Source organism: Molossus molossus, unplaced genomic scaffold (genome assembly GCF_014108415.1).
Source record: "Molossus molossus isolate mMolMol1 unplaced genomic scaffold, mMolMol1.p scaffold_m16_p_4, whole genome shotgun sequence".
NCBI lineage: Eukaryota > Metazoa > Chordata > Mammalia > Chiroptera > Molossidae > Molossus > Molossus molossus.
Genome location: NW_023425377.1, coordinates 88,161,929 through 88,177,330, shown reverse-complemented (window position 1 = coordinate 88,177,330; position 15,402 = coordinate 88,161,929). Strand labels below are relative to the sequence as shown.

Genomic DNA, 15,402 nt, shown 5'->3' with positions numbered 1-15,402 from the left:
TGGGAAAACGTATTACATAAATACATTTGAAACGTTTATAATTTCAAATTTAAATATAGTTAGAATATGAATAGCTCATTTGTAAATGTATCTGGATTATAATTTAAGTGTTAGATTAGAAAGCATAGCATATATTATAATACTAACATGCTTTTTAAGTAAGAAAAATACTATCAAATAGCAAAATCGCGGGCAACATCATTCCCCTTGTTAGCAAAATAGCATGACTTAACTCATCTAGTCCATCCTCATTGCAATTTGATGACAGAATTGAGAGGGTTGGAATTTCTCATTCTTTCACTGTTTCCCTCCCCTCCCTTATCGTCGTCACTCCTCCCCACCCCACTTCCTAAGCCTCTTAACAGCATTGCTAGACAAGGCGTGTTTTAACTGTGTGCAGGACTTTAGAAAAAACATGCTCTTGCCTTACAGTGCCTGTGTTTTAACTTTTTTGTTTTTGTTTTTAATGATTCACTGTGGCCTATGTATTTTACTAATACATAGACACATTTTACTGTAATTCTGAGTAATCTGTGAAACTTTTCTGTTTCAGGTAAGGCATCTTTACATTTGTGATTATCATAAAAACTTAATTCAGAGTGTTCGAAACAGAAGAAAGAGAAAAGGGAGTGATGATGATGGAGGTGATTCACCGGTTCAAGATATTGATACTCCAGAGGTGAGGAAAAGTTTTGCATATTAAATGTAAATTCTAAATAGTCCATTCTGAAACTTTCATAAAAACATATGAACATATTTTTAAAATACTTAATGCATTTGAAAAATCTGAAAATGAAAGCAAAATTAAATATAACCAGTAACTTACAGTTATAGTTTGACTTGTTGTATTTCAATTGACAATTCTTACAATGCTGTTGTCTTACAACTTTTCCCCTAAACAGTTCTTAATATTTATCTTCAGAATATTAAAATGTTTATTACATAGTTTTGATTCTATAACAGGCTTTATAATTAATAGGATGAAATTTTTATTGTGCTGTAATTGAAATGTTATTAAACATATCAAAGATAAGTGTCTAACAAGTTACTTGAAGTAATTCATATATGTTAATTTTTTCTAGGTTGATTTATACCAATTACAAGTAAATACACTTAGGAGATACAAGAGACATTTCAAACTACCAACCAGACCAGGACTTAATAAAGCACAACTTGTTGAGGTATTTATGAGTTTTAAACTATTTAAAACTTTAAAGGACTCTTTCATACAAAAAAAAGAGTCATTAAATGCTAATGAAATTGTTAACAGAGTATATAAAACAATATATTTTAGTTAGAAAGATCAAAGTTAATAATTTTAAAACTCTATCATGAAAGTGTCTAGTTACCTAAAAATGTTTGTCTCTTAGAAAATCTCTTTAAGTAATGACTACTCAGTGGATTGTATATAGTTTTCTAAGCATCTTCCAATACTGGGTTTCAGAAATATTGAGTGAAAATTTTTAATTCTCATTCTAGGAATTAATTTAAAAATTCTATTTACTCAGTAAATATTTATTGAACATCTAATTGAGGGATAATAAAATAAATTAATAAGCTTTGATGTCTTTATTAGAATTTTTTTTTTTTAGTTTCAGATGAAATAGGTTTACAGATTCCCCTAACAGTATTTCCATAACTTTCTAATTTAACCATTTCACAATTTGTTCTTTTTTTCCCCCCACAATTTGTTCTTATAGATGTTAGTTTGTTTTATTTTAAGTATCCATGTTTTATTTATTTTTAAAATATGATTTTGTTGATTTTTTTTTTAGAGGAAGGGAAAGAAAGAGAGGGAGGGAAAAACAGATTGGTTGCCTCCCATACACACCCAGACTGGGGACTGAACCTGTAACCTGGGTATATACCTGATCAGAGCCTTTTGGTATAGGGGATTACACTTAACCAACTGAACCACACAGGCCAGGCTAGGCACCCATGTTTTCTTCACATCTAGAAGCTCCAAACTTTTACTTAAATAATTTGTTTTGATATAGGACTTCCTAGTCCTTTAGTGAATCTTGAAAAGTTGAGTGAGTGTGTATGAGAGTGTGTGTGTGTGTGTGTGTGTTCTCTCAGGAAAAATAGAACCAAGATATTTGTTTATGATATTAAGATATTTATTGGTTTATATATTTATACTTTAAGCATAATTAAAATAAAAATGGTTAACCTACTAGGCAGAATAGAAATGTAAATATATAAATAATTTTTTCCATATTCTATATCTTGAATTAAGTAATTTAACATTTTGTAAAATGTGCATATTGCATAAGATAAAAGGTGAATAGAAGGTACAATTCTTTGGCAGAATGGAATGCTTTTTAACTTTGTTAAGATCCAGTGTATTAACTTGTTAGCCAGAATTTTTTTTCTTCTTGCCTAGGCAACAAAAATTTAATTTGTCTTAAAATTTGATTTAAAACATCTAGTCTTTTTGGATTGTATAGCACATTACTATAATATAAATATAGATTTTGTCTACCGTGATGAAATGATATCAAAATGTACAGAAACTAATCAAGTGGAAGTACTTTGTTTTGGAACAAATGAGAACCGAAGAAACGATTAGTTTAAATGTACATATTCTTGCCCAGCTGGTGCGGCTCAGTGGATTGAGCATCCTCCCGTGGACTTAGAGGTTCGGGTTAGATTCCCAGTCATGACACATGCCCAGGTTTCTAGCTCTATCCCCAGTAGAGGGTGTACAGGAAGCAGCCAATAGATGTCTGTCTCTCACATCAATGTTTCTGTTTCTCCTTTCCTCTCTCTCTAAAAAATCAATAAAAACATATTTAAAAAAATAAAATATAAGAAATATACATATTCTTTAAGTATATAAATCAAACCTGTAGTTTTTGATAATCTAATCTAAAAAATCATTATTACTATTTTTTTAGAAATGGGAAATAGCCATGAATGTAGCCCTGGCCAGGTAGTTAGAACATTGTCCCGATACACCAAAGTTTTGGGTTCAATCCCAGTTCAGGGCATATACAAGAATCAACCAATGAATGTATAAATAGGTGGAACAATAAATCTCTCTCTTTCTATCTCTCTCTCTCTAAAACTAGTAAATAAAAGAATAAACAAATAGCCATAAGTGTTGTAGTTTATTTAGTCAGAAATACAGATAATAAAAGTGATTCCAGAGTTGGATAATGATCCTCAAGTCTTTTAATTATCATTTGGATAACCTTTTTCTAAAATTTTTTTCCCTTTATTGATTTTAGAGAGAGAGGAAGTGAGAGGGAGAGAGAGATAGAAACATAGAAGCCTCCTGCATGCCCCCCACTGTGGATCAGGCCCACAACCTAGGCATGTGTTCTGACCGGGTTGAACTGGCTACCTCTTGGTTCATGGGTCGACGCTCAACCACTGAGTCACGCCAGCTGGACTGGACAACCTTTCTTTGAGAAGTTTTATCTTCTAGAATCTAGATTTGCCTTTGAGCATCCCAGTTCTGTTAATTGTACTTATATTGGTAGTTGCAGTGCACATGTGAGATTAGTGGAAAAGCAAAAAAGTAGGTAAACATTCTTCAGTGAACATCCCCCTCTTTCCCCTCTCGTTTTCTCCATTTATAATTTTTATCAGTTTTCAAGAGAACTTAAAAACAATATTGCCCATGAATAAATGAATGAATATAAGTTGTAGCAAACATATTTGTAAGATATTTCATGGTTTGTTTCTATAGTACCAAACTTTCAACTTCATATTCTTTTTCTATGAGTGGGGCCTAAACCATTACATGATGCATGTGGACTCTTATATTCTGTTTTATTTCATTGATATTTAAAGTTTAAAAGTAAAAATATTGCTTCTGAGCTAGATTCCAATCATGAAATTTTAAATAAATAAAAGGAAGTATACATTCTAATTAATGTATATTTAATTGAGTGGGCTGAAGGGTCCTTTGACATCACACTGTCTCTTGTTCATGACATCTTATTCTTATATGCTTTTTGCTCTGTTGATATTTTGTTGAATACAATTTATTTTTAAAAGGAAATAGTTCTTATTATAGCGCTTTTTCTTTTGATGAAAGTGTGTGTTACTTAGTTTATGAAATCTGTTAATACCTATAATTTAATTTCCTCAATTTTTTTTTCTTTATAGATAGTTGGTTGCCACTTTAGGTCTATTCCAGTGAATGAAAAAGACACCTTAACATATTTCATCTACTCAGTGAAGAATGACAAGAACAAATCAGATCTCAAGGTTGATAGTGGTGTTCACTAGGAGAGATGGAATTGAGACTTAGACTTGGATATTCAGATGTTAAGACTGTTTACTGTTTTTCATGTGTAGAAATAAATGTTCCTGTGTATTTTTTCTACAGAGGATTTTCTTTGGTTTTATTTTCTTTGTTTCTGACTCTAATAATTAGTTGGAAACTCATGTAAAATGAGCTTTCCTAGATTAACAAATATTTTAAATAAAGATTATTACTATTATAGCTGCTTCAGTGTATTTATTTTGGGAAACTTGATTTTTATTTTACACTGACTTTAGGGACCTGTATTAATTGAGATTTTAATATAAAAATAATTTTGTTATCCCCTGCCTGCCCCTTTTTTATTCCAAGAAATTAACAGATTAAGGAGAAGTAACAAATGTACCACATTTGCTTTCTCTGGGACAATCTGATTTGGAATGAAGGACATCCTAAATAACGTTTTTTTGTAAAGTGCTTTTGAGTATTAACAAGTTTAAAACAGAGTTCCATTGGGATGTAATTTTTTTTTCTTTTTTATTATTATTTCTTGATGAAGTATTAGGAAGAAAAAACAGTTTAATTTAACGTCTACCTCCTTCCAAAGCAGACTTAATATGCCAGCAAAAATAAGCACAATGCTGAAAGTTCAAATAAGAACACAGAATTAGTTATAGCTGTTTATTTAAATTTTATTTTATATAAAGGTATTTATATGGCATGAATATAGAAAGAATCTCTGCAGTACCCCTTAATTTTCAGTCATGTCCTGTACTGTTTACATTGCAAATTAAGTGTAACAAGATCTTTACATTTTGGTCATACATAGCTGTGACTTAATTTATATTTTATATTTCACTCTGTCAATTTTCTATTGAATATTTTTAACTTCTGCTTTTCTTGAGATTGTATTGTTTACCTAAGTTCTTATAATTACAAATCAAATTTACATCTTGTACATTAAAACATAATAGCTTCAGTGAAGTATTCTGAAATTGTGATATAGATTTAGGCTGGAAATGGATGAGACCAGTAATGTAATGTAGCTCAGGGATTCTCAAAGTTAACATTTGGGACTGAAATTCCTTATGGTGAGAAGACTGTCCATTGTGTTATATCTAGCATCATCATTGGAGGCCTCACAGTAGTGCCAATAGCACTATGAAGATGTCACAAACAAAAAATACGTGTCAACATTGCCAAATATTCCTTGGGGGGCAAAGTCACCCCTGGCTAAGAACCACTGATGTAGCTAAATATAAAGTACTGGTTCATTAAAAGGTGAGTCTATATTTTTAAATGTTCTCAATGTATTAATAGCTAGAAAACATGGTGAACAACAAAGCAATTGGTCTTTGTTTTTGCTATGACCTTTTAAAGATTTGCTTGTTTCTTTATTGATGAGCAGAGGCTGTGATCTTTGGTATTATAGAATCCTCTCATATCTGGCATTCCAGAAATCTCTGTGAGAACCTTTTCCTTAGCTATATTAAGTGAACCACATAGCAACAAGCTATGTGGTTTATTTGAATAAAGGATTATTTCTAAATTTTATATTTTTACCTTAACCTATAAAGACTTCATTTAAAAACTGTATATTTTTATTGATTCTTTTAGAGAGAGGAAGGCAGAGGGAGAGAAATGATGAGAGAGCAAAGCATTGATCTGCTGGCTGCTTTCATGCCCTCTATTGGGGATTGAGCCTGCTACCTGGGCATGTGCCCTGACCAGGAATGGAACTGGCAACCTTTCTGTGCATAAGACAACGCCCAACCAACTAAGCAACACAGGCCAGGGCAAGACTCAATTTTTAATATAAAAACTTGGCTATTAGGCTTGCTATTTCCTAAAAAACACACTTAGTTCTTGTGGGAAAAGTTTTAAATTACTTATTTCAAAGTGTCTATAAATATAGCCTTGGACTAGCAATATTAGTTTCATACAGCTAATTATTTGCAAAAGATGTAGTTGGATAAAGAGTCAGTAAGAGTTCTGTGTGTTGATTATCCAAAGAAATTCTTGTTAGAGCAATTTAAAACATGAAAAATTCAGAACTTAAGAACCTTATCAAAGCTGAGGAACTCAAGAAGGTGCAATATAAAAGTCAATTTTTAATTCTTTGTTGTTGGGTTTTAAAATTGTGAATTCACTAGAAATATTTTTACTTATCTATATCAAAACAAAAATTCGATAGAAACTCATATATCTCTACAAGGGTAAAGGTTACTTTTAATGTTAGAGCATCAGAAGAAAGATTGCCTTTGGGATAGAAGAAAGAACACAATGAATGACTAGCATGGCCTCAAGAAATTAGTTCTTCAGTAACTACCTTTTACTGAACAATTTAGGAAAAAGCTAAAAATTAGTACCTGAAATATATTTAAGAAATCAAGCTCTATTATTTTTACCTAAGGCTTTTTTTTTTTTAATCCTCACCCAAGGATATTTTTTATTTGTTTTTAGATAGAGTGGGAGGGTTGGAGGGAGGAAAGGACAGAGAGAGAAAAACACTGATGTGAGAGACACATCGACTGACCGACTTCCACTTGACCCCGACCAGGGCTGGGGACTGAACTGAAAAACCTCTCAGTCCATGGGATGGTGCTCAATCCACTGAGCCACACAAGCCAGGCTAATTAACCCTTTTTGAAGTGTACAATTTGGTGGTCTGAACTATATAAGGATTGTTATATAGTGAATAGACTTGAAATGCTTTTGACTCTTGAACAACACAGAGGTTAAGGGAACCGACCCTCCTCACAGTAAAAAAATCCACGTATAACTTTTTTTTTTAATGAAGTAGAAACTTCTTTCTTTTATTATTATTATTTTTTTAAATTGATTTTAGAGAAAGAGGAAGGGAGAAGGAGAGAGAGAGAGAAACATCCATGAAAGAGCATCGATTGGCTGCCTCCTGCATGCCCCACACTGGGGATTGGGCCCACAACCTGGGCATGTGCCCTGACTGGGAATTGAACCATCAATCTCTTGGTGCAATCACTGAGCCACACCAGCTGGGCCCACGTATAACTTTTGACTCTCCAAATACTTAGCCTACTGTTGACTAGAAACCATACTTATATTATAACATAGTCGATTAACACATTTTTGTATGTTACATGTATTATATACTGTATTCTTATAACAAAGTAAGCTAGAGAAAAAAATGTTATTAAAAAATCATAAGAGAAAATACATTTACAGTACTTATTGAAAAAAATCTGCATATAAGTGGACTCACCCAGTTCAAACCCATGTTGTTCAAGGATATATCAAAGGATATATATATCCTTTGGTGTCTAGTTTTTTCACTTAGCATGTGATTATATATATATATATTTTTTTTTTTGGGGGGGGGGGTTTCTACCTTTGGCTATTGTGAATAATGCTGCGGTAAACATTAATGTACAAGTTTCTGCATGGACATCTTTTTATTTCTCTTGGGTATATACCTAGGAGTAGAACTGCTGAGTCATATGATAATTCTATAACATTTTGAGGAACCTCCAAACTTTTCCATAGTGGATGTGTCATTTTGTATTCCCACCAGCAATGTATAAGGGTTTCTATTTCTCCAAATTTCCAGTACTTGTATTTCCTGTTTTTTGTGTGTTTTTTGTTGTTGTTTTTTTTTTTTTAAATTAAAATCATCCTGGGTATAAAGTGTTATCTCATTGTAGTTTTGTTTGCATTTTCTTACTGATCAATGCTGTTGAATATCTTTTTCTTTGCTTGTTGGCCACTTGTGTACTGTCTTTGGAGAAATGTCTATTCAAGTCCTTTGTTCATTTTATAATTGGGTTATTTTTGTTGTTGTTGAGGTGTAGGAATTCTTTATTCTGGATATTATTCTGGATATTTAATATACAATTTATGAATTATTTTTTTCCCATTCTGTAGATTTCCTTTTCACAATCTTGAGAAAGATCTTTGATGCACAAGACTTTTTAGTTTTTATGTGGTCTAATTTATTTATTTTTTGTTTTTTGCTCATACTTTTAGTATCAGATCTAAGAATTCACTGCCAAATCTGAAGTTATAAAAATTAACTTATTTTTATTTCTAGGAATCTTATAGTTTTAGCTCTTCAATTAAGGTCATTGATCCATATTAAGTCAATTTTTATATATGGAGTGAAATAAAGGTCCAACTTAATCCTTTTGCATGTGGTTATTTAGTTCTTTGAGTACCATTTGTTGAGAAACTAGTCTTTCTCTACTGAATGGTTTTGGCACCTTTGTCAAAAATCTGTTTGCCATAAATTTTTGAGTTTATATCAGTATTCTCAATTCTATTTCATTAGTCTATATTTCTATTCTTTTGCCAGTATTACACTCTTTTGACTACTGTAGCCTTGTAGTAAGTTTTAAAATCAGGAAGTGTGAGTAGTCCTACTTTGTTTTTCTTTTTCCATATTGTTTAGGTTATTTTGACCCCTTGCAGTTCCTTATGAATTTGAGTATCAGTTTGTCCATTTCTGCCCAAAAATACATTAGACTTTTGATGAGGAGTGTATTGAATCTGTAGATCACTTTAAGATTGCTATATTAACAATGTTTTTTTTTTTTTTTTATCCTTACCTGAGGACATTTTTCCATTTCTTGTTCAGATAGAGTGGGAGGGGGAGAGAGAGAGAGAAACATCGGTGTGAAAGGGACACATCAGTGGTTGCCACCCACATGACCCAACCAGGGCCGGGGACAAACTGCAACGGAAGTACATGCCCTTAGCGGGACCCAAACCTGGGTCTCTCTGGACCGCAGGCCGACGCTCTAACCACTGAACGAAACTGGCCAGGACTGTATTAACAATGTTAAATATTCTAATTTGTGAACATGGGATGACTTTTTATTTATTTAGGTCTTTAATTTTTTTCTGCAATGTTTTGTTTCCAGTGTACAAATCTTTCACCTCCTTTGTTAAATTTATTCCTGATATTTAATTTTTTTGATGCTATTGTAAATGGAATTGATTTCTTAATTTCTTTTTTGGATTGTTCATTACTAATGTATAGAAACACAACTGATTTTTGTATGTTGACACGGCAACTGTGCTGAATTTGTTTATTAGCTTTGGTAGTATTTTTGTGTATTCTATGAGATAGAATATGTCTAGCACATTGATGTCTCTCTCTCCCTCCCTCCCACTCTAATGATAAATGGAAAAATATTCTCAGGTGAGGAATAAAAAATAATAAATAGAGATTTTCTAACTATAGAATCATATCTCTACGTAGAGATAATTTTACTCTTCCTTTCTAATTTATACACCTTCCATTAATTTTTCTGGCCAAATTGCTCTGGCTAGGACTTCTCAGTACGATGTTGAATCAAAGTGGTGAAAGCAGCCATCCGCCATCCTTATCTTGTTCTTTTTTTTTTTTTTTTAAAGAGGAGAGCTTTCAGTCTTTCACCATTGAGTATGATGTAAGTTGTGGAATTTTCATAAATACTCTTTATCATGTTAAAGAAGTTCCCTTTTATTTCTAGTTTGCTGAGTGTTTTTTCTATTAAAGGGCATCAAATTTTGTCAAATACTTTTTCTGTAACTATTGAGGTGATCATGTGATTTCTTTTTTCCCTTTGTTCTATTAATGTGGAGTATTATATCAAGTGATTTTATGTTGGGTCATCTTTGCATTCCTGGGATAAATCTCACTCAGTCATGGTGTATAATACTTTTAATGTGCTATTGGATTTGTTTTGTTTTTTTGGAAGATTTTTACATCTATATTCATAAGGTATATTGAGTTGGAGATCTCCTGTGCTATGTAAGACTCTGAAGTATCAGGGTAATTCTGGCCTCATAGAATGTGTTAAGAAGTATTCCCTTCTCTTCTATTTTTGGGGAAAATTTAAGTGGGATCGATGTTAATTTATCTTGAAATGTTTGATTGAATTCACTAGTGAAGCCATCTGGTCGAGGATATTTCTATGATAGAAGATTTTTGACTACTCTTATAATCTCTTTTCTTGTTATAGGATGTTTGAGATTTTCTGTTTCTTCTTGAGTCAGCTTAGGTAATTTGTGTGTTACTAGGAATTTGTTATTTTTATCTAAGTTATCTAATTTGTTGTCATACAATTATTCATAGCATTCTCTTATAATATTCTAATTTATGTAAGGTTGGCACTAATGTTCCTGCTTTTAGTTTTAATTTTAGTTATAGTCATGCCCCACATTCTGACATTCTGGTCAGCAACAGACTGCATATAAGACAGTGGTCCTGTGAGATTATAATGGAGCTGAAAATTTCTATTGCCTACTGATGTCATAGCTGTAGTAACGTCACAGTGCAATGCATCCTTGTGTTTTGGTGATGCTGGTTAAACAAGCCTGCTGTGCTGCCAGTCACTAAACATATAGCACATACAATTATGTACAGTACATTTGCTTGATAATGATAACAAGTGACTATAGGGTGGGGCAAAAGAAGGTTAACAGTTATGAGTACACAAAACTGAGCTTATTCTTGGATTATTATTTATTAATTACTATATTATTTTCCAAACAAACAACTGTAAAGTTACTTTTGTCCCACCCTGTATGTTACTGGTTTATGTATTTAATATACTTTTTATTGTTATTTTAGAGTATACCCTTTCTACTTATATAAAAAGTTTGCTGTAAAACAGTATGGTGTGTTACTCTGGCAGCAACCTCATACATCTATCAAGTCTCTCTCTCTTTTTTTTTAAATATGATTTTATTGATTTTTTAGAGAGAGAGGAAGGGAGAGATAGAAATATTGATGTGAGAGAGAAAGATCCGTTGGCTGCCTCCTACATGTCCCTTACTGGGGATTGTGCCCTAACCTGGAATCGAACCAGGACCTCTCAGTCCATGGGAGGGCTCAAGCCACTGAGCCACATCAGCTGGCCTCAAGTCTCTTGATTGCATCATTTTCTCCTGTGCTTGATTTAATCTCATGTTGTTTTTGTACAGTAACATGCTATATAGGCTTGTAGCCTGTTTGCACAACTACAAAATCTCCTAATGACACATTTCTTGGAAGGTATCCTCATTGTTAAGCAGCACATGACTTATTTGTGTCTTCCTTTTTTCTTAGTAGTCTAGCTAAGGGTTTGTCAATTTTGTTGATTTTTTATTTGGTTTCATTGATTCTATTGTCTATTTCATTTATAGCTGTTCTAATTTTTATTATTTCCTTCTTTCTGCTGGTTTTGGATTAAATTTGATCTTTTTCTCCTAGGTTCTTTTTTTTTTTTTTTAATTTAATTTTTATTTTAAATCCTCACCCAAGGATATTTTTCCATTTATTTTCAGATAGAATGGTAGGGACAAGTAGAGAGAGAGAGAGAAACACTGATGTGAGAGAGACACATTGACTGGTTGCCTCCAGCAGGATCTCAACTGGGGCTAAGGACGAACCAAAACCAAAGTATGTACCCTTGACCGGAATGGAACCTGCAAGTCTTTGGCCCATGGGGCCAACACCCTAACCACTGAGCCAAAGTGGCCAGGGCTCTACTAGGTTCTTAAGGTGTAAAGTTAGGTTGCTGATTTGAGATCTTTCTTCTATTTTAACGTAGGTGTTTACATTATGAATTTGAACTTCATTCTGATTATTTCTTTCATCGCATCCAATATGTTTTCTTTTTGTTTTCACTCATCTCAAAGTATTTTCTAATTTCCCTTGTGATTTCTTCTTTGACTCATTTGTTGTTAAGGATGCACTGTTTCATTTCTACATAGTTGCAAGTATCCCAGTGTATATTCTGCTATTGGTTTCTAGCTTCATTTCACCATGGTTAGAGAACATAGTTTAAATTTATGGGGAATTGTTATATGATTAATCCTAAAGTATGCTTAATGTGCACTTGAGGAAAATGTGTATTTTGCTTTTGTTGGATGGAATGTTTTGTGTATATCTAGGTGGTTTATAGTGTTGTTGGAGAACTTTATTTCTTTATTAATCTTTTGTCTAGATTTCTTTCTAGCCCTGGCTGGTTTGGCTCAGCAGTTAGAGCCTCGGCCTGTGAACCAATGAGTCGCAGGTTCGATTCTGGTCAAGGACATGTACCTCGATTGCGATTCATCACCGGCCCTGGTTGGGGTCATGTGGGAGGCAGCCATTGGATGTGTCCCTTTCACATCGATGTTTCTCTCTTTCTCTCTTCCTCTCTCTCCCTCCCACTATATCTGAACAAAAATGGAAAATGTCCTTGGGTGAAGATAAAAAAAAAATAGATGTCTTTCTGTTATTTCAGGTAAGGTATTGAGACCTTCAACTGTTATTGCAGAACTGTGTATTTCTTCAGGTCTGTCAATATTTGCTTGATATATTTTTTGGCACAGTTGTTTGATGCCTGTATGTTTATAATTTTTATATCTTCTTGTGAGTTGAGCCTTTTTGCTTAGAATTTATTTTGTCTGAGATTAGCATAGCCACCCCAGCTCTCTTGGCTACTATGTACATAGATTTATATAAAGTTTAGATAACAAAATTCAGATTATGATGTTGAGGCAAGTGATGATAGTTCAAAAATAAATTTTTATCCTGTTATTGCTTATTTATTTATAGTTAATTTTTTTTAAATGTCAAGCAATGTGTTGCTTATGTATGTATATATATTCTTTCAAATGTAACTACGGTTTACTATAAAATTATTCCTTTGAGATTATGGAATTTCTTTCTACCTGAAAGTTGATGCTACAAACTTTAATTTATGCAGCATGTCCCAGTTGCATTAATAATCTACATGGCCAAAACTATAGTCCTCAAATAATAGTCACATTAACTGGTACCGTATTTTCATATATGTGAATATGTATATGTGTTTGTGTATTCCCTTTAATGTATACTTAATGTATCAAGTCAGTTTTTTACCCATAATACCCAGTAGACTTATTTTTTTTTTTACTCCTAAACCAGAAAAATAGATCCCATATACTTTTTTTATTGAAAATTTAGTCAATTTTTATTTGTAAAATTCTTAGTATATATGGGCTACATATATGCCACACATTTCCCTCTAGATATACCACAACAAAGATGAGCATGTTATGCTGATACCATTCTATAGAACTAAACTGAGAAAGCTAATTCAGTGTCAATTTACTATAATTTTCTAATATCAGTTTGTCTTCAATTCTTTTAGAGAAAAGCTTAGGCTTAGGCTGTTAATGCAAGATGATTTATAAATATATGAATTTGATTTTTTTTTGCCTTTTGGGAAAAGTATTTTAAAGCCTACAGTGCTTTACTGATGAGAATATTTGCATTTTAAAAGCACATGCCACAATATTTTGCAAAAAATGATTTGTTATGGAAAGAACTCAAGTGTACCTGTTGGCAATTATAAGGATCTTAACTTTGCAAAATGATCTGTGAATGTTCTTACCTGCCCTTCCCTTCTTCCAATAGTTATTGCTCATTGTTTTGGTTCTCCATGTTGCTTCCAGTTATCTAATGGTCCTTTAGGATTAGTACCTAATCCTAACACACAAAAATATTCAAGGAGTCCTGGCCAGTTTAGCTCAGTGGTTAGAGCATCGGCCTGCAGTCCAGAGAGACCCAGGTTTGGTTCCCACTAAGGGCACGTACCTCGGTTGCAGTTTGTCCTCGGCCCTGGTTGGTCGTGCGGGTGGCAGCCACTCGATGTGTCCCTTTCACGTCGATGTTTCTCTCTCTCTCTCCCTCCCTCCCACTCTATCTGAACAAAATATCAAAAAATGTCCTCGGGTGAGGATAAAAAAATATATATAATCAAGGAATACCTATGGATTATGATGAGGAAAAGAGAAATGTTATCAAAAAGACATGAGCTATTATTAAGTCAATTTTGTGCTCAGCACCATAGGATTCACAGTAAGAACAAGGATATAGGAAATCAAATAAAAATATAGAAATTGTTATTCAATAAGCATTTAGCATGTATGAGCTATATGAAATGTAAAATCATGTGCCTCATACAAGTTAAGGTTTGCTTTCAGAGAAAGAAAATAGATTAGATGATGCCATTAAATAATGGAGTGGTTAAGACTCTAGATGCTAGAGGAAGACTGACCATATTTTAAAACCTGGTTCTACTGCTCTGATAATATAACCCTAAACAAGCTACTTAATCTCTCTAAACCTTGGCACTTGTCCATAGAACAGGGACCATAACAGTTTGTATCTTATTCAGTTGCAAGACAGTATGTACAACAATAGTACATTTTTGGAAAAGTTTAATTGTCTTTTCTTTTATCTAAAAGCTATTGAAAAAATAAATGATCTATTTATTAATATGATTGAATGAAATGTTTGCTTTCAAAATGTAATGACCTAGTCAGAAAAAGCTAAATAAGGTGTGTGAACATTCATGTTTTTACATGTACTTAGTAGTATAAAGAAGAATGTGTGGTTCTATAATATATCTATTTCTAAAAGTATGTAATTGAATTTCATATTACAACGTTATTTCCAGAAAAGAGAGAACATGCGAAAGAATAATCATAATTCTAAAATTCCAGTTATAATATTTAGTTTTTTTTTCAAATACTATTTTTCTCATCAGGTTTTGATTGCAAAATAAGGGATCACTTACTCAAAGCCATTGTTGCCTTATATATGCCCTCATGCTGAGACACTGAATCTTTATCACTTTTTTTTCCCTTAAAGAGAGTTTATACCAAGTAGAAAATTTAAATGGTTTACTGATGATTTTCTTTATTTACCTATTCTATGTACCATTTCAGAAAGGCCATAAGATGTTTATTATTGAGTTGGTTCAATTTTATTTTACTTTTTTACTATATTTTTTTCTTTATTGATTTTAGAGAGAGAGAGAAAGGGAGAGGGAGAAAGAGATAGAAATACCAATGAGAGAGAACATCGATTGGCCGCCTCCTGCATGCCCCCCTAATGGGGATCAGGCCCACAACCCAGACATGGGCCCTGACCGGGAATTGAACCTGCGACTTCTTGGTGCATGGGTCGACACTCAACCACTGAACCACACCGGCTGGGTGAGTTAGTCCAATTTTAATACCAGTCAATTCAGTGAAGGAAAAAGCTGAATCAAATCATGTTATATTGATAAAACAACAAATTTGATGTTTTATAACAATTACACTTCATGCATTTCTGTAGGAGGTAATATATTTAAAAACAGGTTTTGACTTACGTTTGTGCAGATTTTATGAGGAACTGAATTCTGACTACTTCAAAATTGTTTGGT

General features: G+C 32.9%; 1 protein-coding gene across 3 annotated transcripts in view; it reads left to right on the top strand.

The window, feature by feature from the left end:
• The window catches only part of SAP30 (Sin3A associated protein 30), a 73,490-nt gene that overhangs the window by 1,605 nt on the left and 56,483 nt on the right, over positions 1–15,402 (top strand). For 2 of the 3 annotated variants that reach the window (XR_004962034.1, XR_004962035.1), the window contains exons 2-5: positions 554–679; positions 1,083–1,181; positions 4,120–4,221; positions 5,339–5,497. Coding sequence is in view for 1 of the 3 variants with exons in the window: in XM_036282102.1 (XP_036137995.1) it covers positions 554–679; positions 1,083–1,181; positions 4,120–4,242 (348 nt within the window). In the remaining 2 variants the exon portion in view is untranslated. Of the gene's footprint in view, positions 1–553; positions 680–1,082; positions 1,182–4,119; positions 4,458–5,338; positions 5,498–15,402 lie in introns of those variants that run through there. The other variant, XM_036282102.1, reaches the window with a different exon arrangement.